Source organism: Peromyscus californicus, unplaced genomic scaffold, assembly GCF_007827085.1.
Source record: "Peromyscus californicus insignis strain IS unplaced genomic scaffold, ASM782708v3 Scaffold_6__1_contigs__length_162567912, whole genome shotgun sequence".
NCBI classification, from domain to species: Eukaryota; Metazoa; Chordata; class Mammalia; order Rodentia; family Cricetidae; genus Peromyscus; species Peromyscus californicus.
The window spans coordinates 134,136,312-134,153,399 of NW_026294584.1; the positions used below are offsets into that span (position 1 = coordinate 134,136,312).

Consider the following 17,088-nt stretch of genomic DNA (forward strand, 5'->3'; position numbering starts at 1 on the left):
AAGCCTCCCCTAGTGTTGTCCTGCCGACTCCCCCAAGTTTACTCTCTTAAGCTTCCTACCCTTCAAAAGATGTGCTGAAGGTCTGACTCTTGGAAGCTGTGGCTGTGACCTTCTCGGGTAGGGTGTTGGCAGACATAATCAAGCCAAGATGAAATCATTAGGATGGGCCAGACTCCTGAGATTGGTGTCCTTAGAAGAAACAGACAGCTGAGGACTAGAGCAGTGACTTGGCAGTTAAGGGCACTGGCTGCTCTCGCAGAGGACCTGGGTTCTGTTCCCAACATCCACGTGGCAGCTCACAGTTATCTGGAACTCCAGTTCCAGGGGATCTGATGCCCTCTTCTGGCCTTGCACATATGGTACATAGACATACATGCAGGCAAAACATCCAGACACATAAAATAATAGTAATTCAAAAATTAAAACTAGACAGCTGAGGGAAGGGGCCTCTGTGGTGGCAGGCCAAGAGGAAGTACTCAGCATAGTGAGGACCGGGGCAGGGAGCTGGCTAACGGGGAGCTGGGAGAGGCTGCCCTGAAAATCTCTCCTCTTGGACCCTCCCTCCAGCTCACCCTGGCCCTATCAGATGCCAATCTAGACGACACTGCCCCCTCCAGCTTCCCAGGGTAGCCTTACCCTGCCAAGGTGGTGTGCTGACGCCTGCAATGTCCTTCCACAGCAAGAGGCCTGCTCCTGGAGCTCCCTTGCTCTGTCCTCAGTCGCCAAGCCATGAAGTTCCCTGGGCCCTCAGTGTGCCTCTTCTTCCTCCCCTCCACTGCCCAGTTACTCCCTGTCACGTCACTGCACGTCACAGAGGGAGCAGTCCGTCACCCACTCGTGAAGGCACGCAGTCTAACCTCCTGTTTGCCCAGTCTCTTCCTACAGTTTCTCAAAGTTTCATTGAGCACCTACTTAAATGTTTGCGCACTGAGCTTCCAGGAGCCCATTCGCTCATTCCTTCACCAAGTGTACTGAGTGCACAGTCAGGCTAAGAGCCCAGCGAGGCTCCAGGGCTCACTGGGCAGGCACAGCCCACCCCAGGCTCATCTCTGGCTGGCCACGGTAGCAGCCATGTCTGATAAAACCAGGGAAGACAAAACCACGGCTTTCAAAGTGTTAAGAGGGTGGGGCTTGCAAGACACTGGTATCTAAAGAGGTTTAATGCTGTGGCCACTAAAATCTGTATGTAGCAAGATGCTAAAGGCGTGCTCACCAAAGCCCTTCCTGCAAACGGGTTTGCGGCCCTGGGGTGTGTGCCCACAGCCACGGGGTATCAGCCTGAGTATGGACTCTGCTTTCAGGCCTGCATGACTTGCTTCACCCGGATCTGACCCTGGCCAGCGACTGGTAGGCAAGGAGGTCAGGGTGGGAGGGAGATAAGGAGGGTTTGAGGTAACATGTGCTCCCTGGGCTTCCAGGATCTACTGCGTCACGGATATCGACCCTGACCACCGGAAACTCAGCCAGCTGGAAGCTGTGGTCCGCTTCCTGACAGGGATGGATCCAGGCCTGGAGTGTGAGTATCCGAACCCATGCCTCTGTACTTGTCCTCTGGGTCCGAGCAGTCCAGGGCTTTCCAGGGGTAGAGAGTACCATCCACCTGTCCTGGGGTCACAAAGGTGGCTTGAGAAAAATGAGAAACCCCGAAGAAACAGTCAAAGCTGGCTGGGGCGGTGGGCCATGCAGGACATGGGCATTCTAAGAACTAGAGGCCTGTACCAGGGATCCTCATGTCAGAGGCCAGGATCCCCGTTAGCCCCTCTCAGTCCTCCTGCTTGTCCAGTCTGTCCCCACCACCTTAAAGTGGTCAAGGAGCAGACGCTGTCTTGAAGTCCTCAGTTCTGCCAAGCGTAGCATTTGGTCAGGCAGTCTCTTCAATCCTTTGGTCTGGGAGGATTTTCCAAGTCTAGGCACTCAGGCCTCTGGCCAGTTCACTTGACCATGGCCCTCAGCAAGCCCCTCCCTCCTCTTCAGTGGTCCTGCTCCATATATGTTCTCCCCATGAAAAGACCATCTCCTGAACTGACCTACCAGGGCATCCATCTATCTCCCCATTAGTCAACAAGACTGACATGAGCATGTGCTTGCACCAGATCTGGGGCAAGGACTGAGATACAGACAACCCAGCCAAGGCCCGGCACTTATGAAGCTGGAAATTTGGGGGAGAAGCCAGGCAGTGATCAAGGCTGCACACATATGTAGTGTTACAGTCATGACAGGTGCCATGGATGGAGTGTTGGGGAGCAGGGTGGAGGCAGAGAAGATCCCAGGTATCTGGGATCTTCTTTGAAGGAAATGAAAATATTTTGGAAATAGATGGGGTGGGTTACACAGTGGTGTACATTGAGTTGAATACTATAAGTTGGTTTTGTGCATCATAAATTTCACTTCAGTGAAAAATTAAAACAATTCTAAGAGAGAGGGCAGAGAGTGGCATCTGTGTAGAGTGGAGGAAAAGCAGCCAGGCCAGGGAAGCAGCAGGCACTGGGGCGATGAGACAGGGCAGCTTTGAGTCAGCTCAGGCCTGCAGCACCCACAGCCACCAGCATGTCCTGCATCAGGGAGCAGAGAGGGTGGGAGCTGACACAGGCCGGGCAGGCCCTGGCTGGATCAAGAGAACAGCTAGACTCCACAGTGTTAAACTGGAAGGGCCTACAATGTCAACTCACATCTATTCTGTGGCTGAGAATCTGAAGACAGAACAAGAGGGTTGATATCTTTATGGCCACCCAGATGGTTTTAATACCCAGAGACATCGGCAAGAGTCTCATCCTTCTCCTGACTTCGACAGGGTAGGGGTCTGTGCTGCGGGCATTGTTGTTGTCATTGGACAGACTAGTCTCAAACTTGCTATGTGGCCAAAGATGACCTCCAGCTTCTGAGCCTCTACTTCCAAGAGCTGGGATTCCAGGCTTGCACTGCCACCACTGAGCTACACCCAAGCTTCTAGGAGCTGTGCTGTTCCTAATGGGGTGGGGCCTGGGGTAATAGATGACAAGTGTGGCTGGTTCTGTGACTTTACCCCCAGGTGATGAGGAGCTGGTACGGGAGGTGCTGTTTGATGCAGTGGTGACGGCCCCCATGGAAGCCTACTGGACAGCACTGGCACTCAACATGTCTGAGTAGGTACAGGAGGGGTGATGGCTTTGGAGAGCAGGTAGCACATTCGGGCGTGTTCTATCCCTGATTTAGTCAGATCCCTCGGAAAGACACCACCCCTTCCAAAGGAACCACGATGAAGACAGGGGCAGGGGGACATGGTGGACACGGGGGTGAGAATGGCCTTCACACGACTCCTGCAAAGCAGGCTCCCACCCCACAGCTCCTACCAGCTCCTCACTCAAAAACACAAAGTGCATCTTTCCCAGCCACAAGCCTTAGTCCCCACCGCAGCCCAGTCTGAGCCCTGGGCTGAACGTGTTTTCTAGGTTGGTCTCTCACTCCCCAAGAAATGCCCCAGTAAGCGCAAGACTGACAAATGGAGATGTATTTCCAGCTTCGAAGGAAGGCTACCACAGGCTCGGCCTCAGTGCTTCCCAGACCCCAAGATTTCCCTAATTCTCTGCTGGATTTTTCTTGCTGACATTGTGTTTCATGGCTAGACAGAAAATTGGGCACTATGTACATGGCATGAGATGGGGGTGACGTTAATGAGGTAAGGTCTGAAGCGCTTGCTTCTGAAGAGGAAGGTTCAAAATCATAGATGTCGAGCCTCCCTAACACTCCAGTTCACTGCTGCTCCTCTAACAAAACAATCTCCTATTTTTAAAAACACGTGTGCAATGTGCTCCATTTCCTCAAGAGAGGACCAGAACACAGTGTCCGTGTGCATGTCCTCCACATGTGCATCCGGTTTCCACGGAAGGCTGTTCAGCAAAGGTTCTGAGGGCTGCTCTCTGGTTAGAAAAGTAGGTCACTGAAATGGAGCTTGAACTGCAAATGTTTTTGATGCAACTTTGAACCATATAAATGTAGGTATACAGATAAACCTAGAATGAAGAAAATCTACAGGGCCAGACACTAGCACACAGTGTATTGAAGGGAAAATGTTCTTTACTAGCTTCTACATTACCAAAAATTGGTCTGGTAGGGGCTGGGAAGATGGCTCCATAGAGTGTTTGCCACACAAGTGTGTGGACCTAAGTTTGGACCCCCAGAGCCCACATAAGAAGCCAAGCATAGTATCCCACTTCTGTAACCCCAAACCGGGGAGGTAGAAATAGGCAGATCCTTAGGGTCACTGGCCATCCAACCCAGCCCAATCAGTGAGCGCCAGGGTGAGTGAGTGACCTTTGTCCAGAATAAAGAAGGCAGAGAGCAATTGAAGAAAACACTCGGCCGGGCGGTGGTGGCACACGCCTTTAATCCCAGCACTCGGGAGGCAGAGCCAGACGGATCTCTGTGAGTTCAAGGCCAGCCTGGGCTACCAAGTGAGTTCCAGGAAAGGTGCAAAACTACACAGAGAAACCCTGCCTCGAAAAACCAACAAAACAAAAAAGAAAACACTCAACATCAACTTCTGACCTCCAAATGCATACACACATGCACACGCTCACACAAACACATGTACACACACAGAATACACACATAAAATTGAAAGCCAGCATGTTGTGGGGGTTGGAGGCTCTCCCACTGAAGATGTAGACCAGCAGGCTCCATCCCATTCCTATACCAAACGGTCAGAAATCTCTAAAGCAGCCCGACAAGACTTCTAGCCAGTGAGAACTGGAGAAAGAAAATTGTCTCTGTTTAAAGATGCCATGAGTGGGAGTGTGTGCAGATGACTCCATGGTAGAGCACCTGCCTAGCATGTATGAGGCCCCAGGCTCCATACCCAGCATGGTAAAATCAGTAAATATTATATACCAGGAAACTTCAAAAGAATAGGAAAATCACTATAGCCAATAAGAGGATTTAGTAAGGTGGAAGGTTATAATATCAATGTTAAGAAAGTAATAATACCCGGGGCTGGAGAGCTGGACTAATGGTTAAAAGCACATATTGCTCTTACAGAGAAGTTGAGTTTGGTTCCCAGCCCCCATGCTCAGTGGCTCACAGTTGCCTGTAACTCCTGCTCCTGGGATCTGACGCCATCTTCTGGCTTCCATGGACACCTGCACTCACATGCATATACCCACACAGATACATATTCATGTATGTCATTAAAAATAAATAAAATCTTATTTTAAAAATTAATAATACTTATGCATATAAGTAACCCCCCAAAAAAGAGGTACGATATGAAAAGACTCCTTTAGGATGGTAAGAAATAAAAATATTGTTCTAGAACTATAAGAACACATTGAGCATACAGTGTGAGAACTGCTAAATGAAACATTGGGCCTAGGGCACCAGCCTGTGATTCCAACTACTCAGAGAACTGAGGCAGGAGGATTGAAGGTTTCAGGCCTGCCTGGGATACAGGGTAAGATGCTGTCTCAAAAAGTAACACAGGATACAGCTCAGTGGTAGCAAGCATGAAGCCCTAGGTTTAATCTTGGGATGTTGGGGACTAGGAAACAGTTCTCTAAGACAAAGAAGTAGGCCTGAGCACATGGAAAGACTCATGATGTCTCTGAGTAGAAAGACAGACACCATGAAGCTCCTCCCTAGTGTAGACTCAAAAGGAATGCCTTTGAGACTGTCTTTCTGTATCCAGGTGACTGCTTGTAAAGTTCATTAGAAGAACAATCAAGAACAGCCCAATGTCTCAATCCAGGGGATGGTCCTACCTAGATGTAAAGACATTATCAAACCTCTGCCCATCCTGAATTGTGGTGCTGGTACCCAAAAGAGCAACCAGGCCCAGGGGGCACACATGTGGACTTGTGCATCCCAAGGCCCTGTGTCACGTTAATGAAGGAAGGTGGGCTTAATAGCTGGTGCGGTGGCGGCCAGTGGGACTAGCACCGCTGGATGAGTCCACACACCTGGATGAAGTGATTCATATTCACAGGAAAGAAGTTGCGTCAGTACTAACAGATACTGTGATCCAGCTGTGTTAAAATCTGGGTGTCAGCAAGCCTTCCTAATGCTGACTCAAAGCTCAGAAGCAATGCAAGAATGGCTGATTAACTCAACAACTTGGAAATGCCTGTATGAGCAGGGTGCAAAGAAGGGATGAGCTGGGAAGCTGCAGCCACGAGCAGGTGGAGGTACCATCTCTGCAGCTACAGTGCGGACGACAAAGAGCTTCAGGAGCAGACAAATAGAAGCACAGAACCGTACAGGATCAAAAGCCAAAAGAAAGGATCAGCCCTTAAATGTGTGTTGACCCAGATCTGAATAAAAGAAATGTATATAAAACCACTCAAGATGGTGCCTCTTGCCACCCAGTGCAACTGAATTTGGCAGCATCCGCAGGACACTTGGCAAAAGTATGTATGCTGTAAGCAGAAACTGATAAAGTTGTGACCTGTGCTTGGTAATCACGCTGCTGGAAAGGATGCTGGTGAGACTGGATGTGGGTTAGGTCCCACTACGTTAGCATCATTAGGAGCCAACATTTCCAACAAAAGGAAAAAGAGACACAAGTTCCAAAAATCAAAAGTGTTTACATGTAAAAGGTGAATATGAGGGACTGGAGAGATGGCTCAGTGATTAAGAGCACTTCCTACTCTTGCAGAGGACCTGAGTTCGGTTCCCAGCACCCACACTAGGCAGCTCACAATTGCATATAATTCCAGCTACAGGAGATCAAATGCCCTCTTCTGGCCTCTGTGGGTATACACATAAATAAAAATAAATCTTTTTTTTTTTAAAGATGAATCTGAATTGTACACATTCACCTGAGTTCCAGATCTATTTTCTCTTAAAACGATAAAGAGGCTGCCCCTAGCCTGCCCTGCTGGGGAACACAGACTCTGGGGCACCCAGCTGTCACAGGGATTAGTAATGCAGGTCCTCATTAAAGTGAGTCTGGGGACATCCCTGACTATAGGACATGGGCAGGAAATGAACCAGGTGAACCAGGAGCCTCCTGTCACACTGAAGGGAGAAGCTAGCAAGACTAATGGGACTCAGAGGCCCCTGGAGAGAGCTCATGAGCCAAGGATGGGGTGACAGCAGAGGGCAGCCATGGCTGCAATGGGCTACACTCCAGAGCCTGCATCTGTGAAGAGACTGGAAGACAAAACCCATTCATGGGCCACCTTTGGAGGTGTAAGACAAACACTGATTTAAACAAGCAAAGCATCAATTACTTATCTTGCCTCTTCTGTACCAATTGTTCCCTAGGATATAGTTTTTCTGTAAGGAAGTAGTTCCAGTAAAAGCAAACTAAAGACAAAATTGGAGGGGTGTGCCTGTGAGTATCCCCCAGACAACAGTGTGCATTTGCCTGTCAGGACCAAATTGCCTGTGTATTCGCTTCATAGCATTGTGATAAAACAATACGAGAGGCAACTATCTTAGGAGAATGTTCGTTTGGCTTCCAAGTCCGTCGTGTGTGAGGCTGACCCATAGCTGAAGGGCCTATGCTGAGGGAGATACATCATGGCGTAGTGCAATGCATGTGGGAGGCACCAGGGTCCTAGGGGCCCCCTTAAGGACAGCCTCTCTCACTGTGCCTCACTTCTCAAAGGCGGCCTCCTGGTAGGACCACCCGGGGAACCAAACCTTCCATAACCGGGACTTTAAGGAACATTCACCCAAACCATAGGATGTAAAAGCTCATTGCTGGATGCAATCAGGCCCAGAGGTCTAAAAGGTAATTTACAAGAAATCCAAGGGACAAAAAAAGTGTGCCAAACAATACTTTAGCAATTGGTGTGTGCAGGAAGTGGTCCACAAGGAGAAGAGAAGCTGGGATAGGAGACCGAGGTTTAAAAGGCTAATGACTGCCACGGGCATGGAGTTCCCGTCAGGGGTGACAATAAATGGTCTAAAGTCACGGTGACAATGGCTGTGCCATTTGCAGAGTGCACTAAAAGAAATACACTTTAGACAGGGAAACGATATGGTTCCAAACCAGGAAGAGAGAAAAGGCCTCCTAAGCCACTGTCTGAACAGACCACAGTAAGATTCTGATTCACCAGCTTAAACTCACGGGGCACTGGGCTGTGTGGTGACACCGGACGTCATGGATCTTTTGGAAAGGTTTGACAGTGGCACTGAGGTGTTTGCTTTAGTTCCTTATAAGTTAAAGTATTTACTGATTAAACACCTAGGATTTGCTTGAGAATATTGAGTCGCTGTGGTGCCTTGGGAAGCCTGGGTTGATGTTTGCGAAGCTAGGTCATGGGAGAGGTCAGTAGACTCCAAGAGCAAATTGGATTGGTGCTTTTTAGAGATGGCGACCCCAGGGTCTGACCCAGTACAGCTAATGCAGGGTGTTAGTACCTGTCACATTTAAACCCTGAGTAACCCAGACACCCACCTGCAGAGGCCCCATTCTCTCTAGACCTTCCTCTCCAGGGACTCTCTAGACAGCTGACCAACTGTCACCCAGGCCTGGTACTGTCCCTGGGTACTGCCAGTGTAGACCATCCCTAGCCTCCGGGCCCTGGCAGTGGGTTTTGCCCTGCCTCATGCCCTCATGGAGCCCGCAGACCCAGGTACTGGAAGAGACAGCTTACACGTTGTCATTGCTTTGCCTCACAGAGCATCGGAGCCTGGTGTAGATGTGGCCTTTCTGGGGACCCGGGCTGGTCTCCTAAGACGAAGCTTGTTCGTGGGCTCTGAGAAAATCTCTGATAAGTGAGTCCTGGGCACCCTGGGGTGTGGGGCCTCTGGGAGGGAGGAAACAGACACAAGTCTTGGGTCCCCTTGGGGGATGTAGAGCAAAGACGGTCTCAGTATGCTGTGTCCTGTGACTCCATGAAGGGCAGAAGACTGGGTTTCAAAGATCAGAACAGTAAAAGGAGCAGTGGCCCGCTCGTCTTAGTGTGCCGTGGAGACCTACAGTGGCCCAGGAGAGGCCTATGAGTCTAGAAGTGTAGGTCAGACATTCCACTTATAGTATAGCAAAGGGAAGCAGGGATTGTGTCCTTCCCTGGGCAACAGTTAGGTGTTCTAGTTATCCCTCCTCTTCCGTGGGTTCTTTCCCCACCCTGGGAGGGGCTATCCTTGGAGTCCTCACTGCACACAGATCAGAGTGAGGGTCTTGCCTGCTCCGGAACAGATTTACGTTGCCCGGTCCCCAAGTTGTATACCCCAAGTTGTATATGCAACTAATGGCTCCTGAGGATTGGGATTTGCTCCCCCACCACTGTGGGGCCTGCAAGGCAGAGGCCCCAGGTGAGCAGTTCTCGGGCACTGGGTGTTTTGTGTTTGCCTATGTCCAGAGATGGTTTGGGTTGCCGCCCTGGGAAAAGTGGAGAGATGACCATGGAGGGGAGCCAGGGGTGCTGTTGGGTGTCCTCGTTGCTCAGGACAGCCCCTGAAGCAGTCATCCAGACCCACAGACCCTACTAAGCCAAGTGCAGGTTGTGGGAGAACCCTGCTAGGGACTCCACATACTGCCCAGTCCTCCACCCCACCCCGGGCAGCTGCTCTCTTCTGGATGATTCTGCATAGAGGGCAGGAGCCCAGAAGAGGGCAGGGTAGTCCCACCTGCTGTCCTAAAGTTCAGAAGCCTTAGGGAAGCGAAGCCTCAGACACTGGAGAACAGTGACCGCTGAGCTGATGGGTGACTTTAAATACCCATCTTTCCTCCCACTCACTCACTGCTCCACTCACTCACTGCCCCACTCACTCACTGCTCCACTCACTCACTGCCCCACTCACTCACTGCTCCACTCACTCACTGCTCCACTCACTCACTGCTCCACTCACTCACTGCTCCACTCACTCACTGCTCCACTCACTCACTGCTCCACTCACTCACTGCCCCACTCACTCACTGCTCCACTCACTCACTGCCCCACTCACTCACTGCTCCACTCACTACGTCCCAGTGCGTTCAGCCACGAGCATCTCTGTGCCTCTCTCAGGACTCAGTGAAGAGTCCACACACGCTAAACAGGGTTGGAGGCTTTCTAGGAAAAGCAATTTGCAGGTTTCCCCTCTCCTTTCTTCTTTCCCTTCCCTAATCCCCAGAGAGCTGGGGAGAGGAAAATGGCACTGTCCTAAAGGATGGGAAGACATGGTAATGCAGACGGGCCTTCCTTGAGTGATCAAAGACTCTGGGAAGCTGGGAAGCAGCTGCCTGAAGGGCCACAGGCGCACCGTGCATGCCAGAGAACTCCCTTTCCCTGGACCACGATGCAGTGGGCAACCTGGGGACTGTGGAAGAGTAAATCCCAGAGCAGCAAGCCACTCACTCAAACATCAGTCCTCCCCCTGTGAATTACCCACAGGTGCCTCTTAATCTCGGACCCACCCAGTTTCGCCCACTTCCTAGTCAGCTTCTGGACCAGCCTCCCTCTGGAGGATTGTGTGCGCGCAGGGAAAGCAAACCCATAATTAGCAAGGAAAAGCTGCTCCAAACGGAGACTAATGTTGCACACCAAAAGCCTTTCGAAGCAACCGTTTAGGGCAATCTGCGCCTCTTTACCGCAGTGATAGAATAGACACTATGGTTTCCTTGCTCAGATCTGCCAGTGAGCCAGATAAAAAGAAATTATCTATACCCAAGGGAAGTGTACTTTGTTGGTAACACATCTGTATATTCCCGCTCTGCTGGCCTCCCCTTGCACCAGATGTTCCAGTGTTTTTTTTTGCTTCTGGAAGAGGCAGGGATTGCCTGGAGCAATGCCTACTTGGGAGCTGATGGTTGTTTTCATTCTTTTTTGTTGGGAGATCTTGAGACGGGTCTTGCCATGTAGGCAACATAACTGAGAACTGTGGACATCTTCCCTAGTCCTCAGAGTGCTGGGAAAGCAGTGCCCTGTCTATGCTGGGGAGGGGGGGGTTTCTACCTACAACTCGGCCAGTGCAGAGGGGAGTCTTGGTCTTGGCCCAGCCAAGATGATCAAATATGGCACAAGGAAAAGGGACAAATGTCTTCTCAGACTTGATGAGGCACCAATCCTATTCTCGCAGGAAGTTCCTGACACCTGAAGATGAAGCCAGCATTTTTACCATGGACCACTTCCCGCTGTGGTATCGTCAGGCCTCTGAGCAGCCCCCAGGCAGCTTTGTCTTCAATCTCCGCTGGGAAGAGGGTCCAGGTAACCTAAACCTTTATGCTCTTCCCAAGAGTGGGAAATGGGGCCGGGGTGATACAGAAGAGAGGAAGACCCCAGGGCTCCTTCCCTGCCTTTCCTCATGACACTGCAGTTTGGGACATGCCTGGTGTTGCACACAGAATGTAGGACTATGTGTTCTCATTCCCATCCAGCACTCAAGCTCCAGCATGGAGCAAAGGAAAGAGATCTGACCCAGAAGCCAAACACGCTGACTCTTGGCCCACATTCCCCATGTGAGGTCAGCAGGGTTGATCTTGATCACCAAGAGGCTTCTGTTTCTAAGAACCAGAGCGGCTTCAAAGCTTCCAGAGCTGCCTAGATGAAAGTCCCAGGCTCCGCCTTAGGTCTTAACCATGTGGCTCTTCCCATCTCCACTCCCCTCAGGTTACCCAGAAAGCAACTCCTGGGACCTCAGGGAGGCAGCCAGGGCCAGCCAACAGACCCCCACAGACCCAGGCCAGTGGACAGGGAGGAGGTGGTACCAAGCTGAGGACTCCCACTCCCAGCCCTGGTCACTTTGAAGGACAGCAGGAAAGCACACCAGGACCTTCACTGAGTGTGAGGAAAATCAGACTACTGAGAACCCAGAAGGCCTAAGGCTCAGTGCAGCCTTACCCTCTTAGTTACCTTTGAGGAAATGGTGGCCCCGAGATGCTGAGGGGCTTGTCCAGGGCCCAGGAGTCTAAGAAGCAGCAAGTATCCACCAGTCCAGAGGGGCTGGGATTTAGACAGTACCCACTTGTGGAATGGGTGAATGAGGTGGGCAAGAGGCTGAGAGGGAAAGAGCACGCCTCTCAGAGACGGCAGCTCTCTCTGTCTGTCTCTCTCTGTCTCTGTCTGTGTGTGCGTGTGTGAATGTACATCTGTGTGTATGTATGTGCATGAATTGACGAGGGTGTGCAGGAAGTGGTGGCCTGCAGAAAAACACCACTGTGTGTGTGCATGCATGCACACATAGGGACAGAGGGACACACACACACACACACACGCACACACACACACACACCATGTAGAGCTGCGCTGGGGCTGTGAGCTTCAGGAAGCCAGACTTTCCAGGGTTCTCCCTCTAGGCTGAAGGCAGGAAGGGGGAATTCTGCTCTCCAAGCCAAAGCTTCCTTACTATCCCCTGAGCCTGTCACTGCACCCCATGCCATCCTCTCCACCCACACACCCGTGTCTAATGTGCTTTACAAACATGTCCCTGCTAAAACCCCATGACAGAAGTGCTGTTGATACTCTCTCCTGGGGAGAAGCGAGGGCTCAGAGACGTTCTGTCACTCTCATGCAAGTTGTTCAGCACAGGAGCTGTTTATACAGCAAGCTAGAGCCAAGCTAGGGCCGGGTCCGCCTCACTCAAGTCCAGGTTCTGTTGACACCCCAGATATAGGGCAGGAAGCAGAGAGTGAAAGGAGGTATTTTCGTGTTCTCATGCCCAGGACCCACAAGGGAGGTTCTTGAGGCCAAGCTGAAGGTCTTCCCATGTTGTACACCTGCAGCAGAGAGGCAGCTCCTCCCACCATGTGAAGGGTTCCCCTCAGGAAAGACACCCACGGACTCCATAGATGTTCCCTGGGTGAGACCCTAGGCCCCACCCAGCCAAGGTGACAGGCTTCCTCTTGCCTGTACTGTCACCAGGACTGCCTGCTGGCTGCTAGTGGAAGCTTTATGTGTCCACGAGGTAGGAGGGCAGGTGGGTGGGGAACTGAGCTGCCAGGAGAAGAGAGGGAAGCTGGCAACCCAAAAGGGGACTGCTGAGGAGGGAGGCAGGAGCTCGCTCCCTTCCTACGCCCTTGCACACTCGCTCAGCCCAAGCGCATGCTTAAAGCCACGTGGACACTTCTGGGCCTCCCATCCTCCCCAAGAGAAAGAAAATAATTTCATTTCAATAGGCATGGGGGTGCTGAGGAGGCAGAGGCAGAGAGGGGCGGCCTCCTGGCTGGCCTGGGGTCTGGTAGATGGAGTGCTGCCCCCTTGAGTTGTCCCTGTAGCTTGAGTCTATACCACCTGCCCGCACACTGGCACCGAGGGCCTGGGGCTGGGACTGCCGCATTCCTCTCTCCTCTTCCTGGCCTTGTGCACACGGGTTCTGGGTCATGTGACCGTTGACACAAACATTGAAATTCCCAAGGTCTCCAGAGATTAACTGAGTGATTCCCACAAGCCTGTGCTAGCTGGAAGGCAGACTACAGAGCTAAACCTACGGAGCCAAGGACTCCTTCAAGGGTCCTCATGTTCACGACTTATAGATATTTCCAGAAACAAAGTGAGGGGTCTGGTCTCCACTGCTACTCTGGTTCCTTTGGCTTTGCCTTGGTAAATTATTGGAATCAAGGACAGCTCAAGCGTCACGAGTCCAGTGTGGTTAGATTCTTGAGATGTGTTGAACATAGCAAGGTATCGGGGAACTATAAGAACACAGCCAGTGTGCGAGCATGCTTGGCCCCATTACAGAGGCTCCACTGCTTGGCAATCTCCATGAGGCTCTGAGAACTGGTTGTCGCAGGCAGTGTTCACCAAGGGGACATTTGACAGAACAGGACAGTACATGATCTTGGACCTTGTAATGGAGTCTGACCTATAGACAAGAGGCCTTTGGAAAGCTGGCCCAAGGACATGGATGGACAGAAGTCAGAATCATACAGCAGCCAGCCAGAAAGCTGCTCTCATGTAGAGCTGACACCACCCTCTTAATCTTGCTCCCAGGATGGCCTGGTTCTTCTAAAAGAAGTGAGAGGCAACCCAGGCCTCCAGGAAGCTGGCAGAAAGTTGTAGAAGGGCAGCAATGAAATGGAAAGTCATTATGGCGTTGAGTTGGGTGCCACCAACTAGGATCCCTCATAGATGTGCCAGATACCATCCTGGTTACTGGGGTGGCTCATCCACTGCATCTGGCTCCTGAGCAGGACCATCACTGTCACCTCTCTGTGACTCATAAAGGCAAGGCAGTGTCACTCACCACCCAGGCCTGGGCTGCTTACAGCCTGCCCCTCAATATGAGGTGCATGTTTGGCTCCCGTACAGGTAGATCTTATTGTCAACTTGACAGCATACAGGCTCCTGGAAAGACAGGGAACCCTAACTGAAGAATTGCCTCGGTCATATTGGCCTCGATCAGTGACACAATCTTGTCAATTGTAGAAGGGCCTAGGCCACGGTGGACAGTGCCATCCCCAGGCAGGTGGGTCTGAGTTGTGCAGGAAAGCAGGCTGAGCACAAACCAGGGAGTGCTCTAGAGAGCAAGCCAGTAGTCAGCATCACTCCATTCATTTCTGCTCCCTGCTCCTGCCTTGACTGCCTGCCCTGACGTCCCTCAGTGCCGGCCGGTGTGTGACCTGGAAGTGCAAGCTGGAATAAACCCTCTCCTCCCCAGGCTGCTTTTGGTCATGGTTGTTTGTCGCAGTCACAGGAAAACAAACTAGGATAGGACAGCGTGTGGGAAGACCGGCTGTGGCCGGGTCCTGCCGCAGCTACAGAGGAGCTAAGCAGGAGCAGCAGGCAGGCGGGTTTGCTGCCTGGAAATGGAGCAAAGTCATGGTGTCACCATGACGCTAGTGTCAATTGGCTCAGGCTGGCAGAGGCTAAGGACTGATCTGGCAAGTTCTGATTTGTTCAGATGCGGGGACAGCAAGGGACCTTCAGGACACAGTTGAAAGTCAGGTGGTGGACAGCGACAACCCATGACAGCACCAGGACCCTTCCACCACCCTGCCTGTTTTAGGGAGTGCTTATCCTGGAATTCCTATTTGCCTCCTATTCCAAGAAAGAGACTCACCCTCTACCCCCCACACCCTGCAGGCACAGAGAATAATGATAATTCTCATTTTCCCAGACAGCCCAGGCAAGCCAGTGGCGGTGAGGGCCAGTACTGCAATAGCTGTGACAGTGGATGGGAAGACGGCCATTGCAGCAGGTAGGCGCTACCTTGAACCGCTGTGGTGGGAGCTACAAGGCAATGTCAAGGCGAGGGCTGGCAGGGCGGGGCAGGCTCAGCTAGAGCACCTGTCTAGCTGGCCTGAGGCCATTTCCATCCCCAGCACCACACACACACAGGAAGAAAGAATAAGTTGCCCTGGATATAGGGATTCTAAATTTTCTCAGGAGAAAAGCCGGGGAAAGGAAGTGGATGCTTATGTCATTTTGTTTATAAAACCATAAAACCAAAAAGATTCGCGGAGTAAAATGAAGCTCAGAGAGGTTTAGAAACCTGCTCAAGGTCACACAGGGCAGGGACAAGCCAGGCTTCCATCCTATCCCTGGGACCCTGCTTTCCTAAGACATTACCTTGAGCCTAGACCTGGGCTCATGACTCTGCACTTTCTACCTAGAATTCGGGGTGACCAAGGGAGGCCATATCACAGACGAAGAAACTGAATGAGGCATGGAGCAGTTATTTGCCCAAAGTCCCACAGCTAGTAGTAAAGCTAGAACCTGGGCTCAGGCCACCTCTCTTTGGGACCCAGAGTCATTCCTGTCCTGAGTTTGCCTCCGCTTGCTTCTAGAAGGAAAGCACCCAGTGGCCCCCACAAGCTTGGCCTGACTTTGCAGTTTCTTGATGGCTACAACAGGCCTTAGCATCTGTCTTCCTCTTTGAACCTCTGTGATCATGCCCTCCACATTCCTCAAGAAGCTGTACAATCCATGGTCACTCAGCCTGGTGGAACTAGGGTACCAGGCACTTGTCTCATACCCCAGGAGCCTGGCCAGATAGGATCCTGGTCAATGGCAGGCAGAACCCTGACCTCTTCCCAAGGCTGTGAGCATCTAGGGGGAGGACCAGGAGGGGCAGGCCTGAGTTTCCTCAGGGAGCCTGTGCTACCCAGTCAGGGTTCCTGTGTATTCCCTGGGCTGAGGTAGGAGAAGGTGGCTCGGTGACATGTCCACTCCAGCATCCCTGGCAGTCTGTAAGGTACCTCCAACCCTGTAGATGGGATGTATTACATCCCAGCAGCCCTTCACAGCGCAATTCTTCCAGAGCCCATGGCATGCTAGGGCCCCAGATGTGAGGCCCTCTTATCTCCCTAAAATCCTCCCTAGATTTAGTCCCACAGACCCCTGACTACCTTGTTCTGCCTGGAGGTGGCCTTCTTGGCCCCGCTACCTTGAAGACCTGGGAAAGGAGAGAAGGGATGTGAGGCCAGGCTGCTGGCTGTGCTTCCCCACACTCCCCAATTATCTGATTTAATTTTTAACTCAGAGCTGAGTTAGAGCCAGGAGGGGTTGCCATAGAAACCATGTCCCAGTGCCTCTAGTTGAACTCCTTCAGACAGTCCCTGTGACGCTCAGGGTGCCTGGCTGTGACAGAAAAAGCATGAGGCGTTGGAGCCCTGACACCCTGCGTTCACCTGCATCTCATCCTGTATTTTTCTTTCCCTGGTCCCTGGCACAACCTCCCTGATCCTGGGACCAGCTGGGACCTTCAGCTCAAGGAGGGGTTGGTGGCGTGTCTGTTGGCCCTGGAAGCTGGGGCCTTGGGTGTTCTCCAGAATGGACTGCGTGGTGTGTCAGCAAGGGCTGTGTCAGAGACCTGTCCTGCTGTCTGGAGGGGCTTGGGTCACCTTAGGGGTCTGGAGACACAGGACTGTTACCCTCTGTGCATCTCCCTCTGTGACCCGTGCCTTGGGCTTTGGTGGTAATGTATGCTGTGCTGTCCTGCTTCTGCGGGGGGCTCAGAGGAGGTCAGATTTGGCTTTGCTACAGAGGGACTAGAGGAGGGTGACCCCCACCCCACCCCACCCCCTGTTCTGACCACGCCTAGGAAGAAAGTCTCCCTGGCTGCATGGCTTTGTGTACCCTGAGGGTTCACTTCTCTCTGACGTCCATTCCTGACTTAGTGAGTTGTCAGGCCAAGAAAGCTTCCAAGGTGAAGGTTCCATGTGCGTCTCTGAAGATAGAGTTCAGAACCACTGGGCTAGGGGCCAGTCCTGCCGTGGGGGTAACCGGGCCGCAGGGAGTCAACTTT

At 51.9% G+C, this 17,088-nt stretch overlaps 1 protein-coding gene across 3 annotated transcripts in view; it reads left to right on the forward strand.

The window, feature by feature from the left end:
* Positions 1–17,088, forward strand: part of Cacna2d4 (calcium voltage-gated channel auxiliary subunit alpha2delta 4) — a 109,052-nt gene that overhangs the window by 54,535 nt on the left and 37,429 nt on the right. For all 3 annotated transcript variants that reach the window (XM_052720008.1, XM_052720009.1, XM_052720010.1), the window contains 6 exons: positions 1,302–1,347; positions 1,419–1,516; positions 3,029–3,122; positions 8,602–8,697; positions 10,984–11,111; positions 14,959–15,039. In XM_052720008.1, coding sequence (XP_052575968.1) covers positions 1,302–1,347; positions 1,419–1,516; positions 3,029–3,122; positions 8,602–8,697; positions 10,984–11,111; positions 14,959–15,039 — 543 coding nt within the window. The remainder of the gene's footprint in view (positions 1–1,301; positions 1,348–1,418; positions 1,517–3,028; positions 3,123–8,601; positions 8,698–10,983; positions 11,112–14,958; positions 15,040–17,088) is intronic.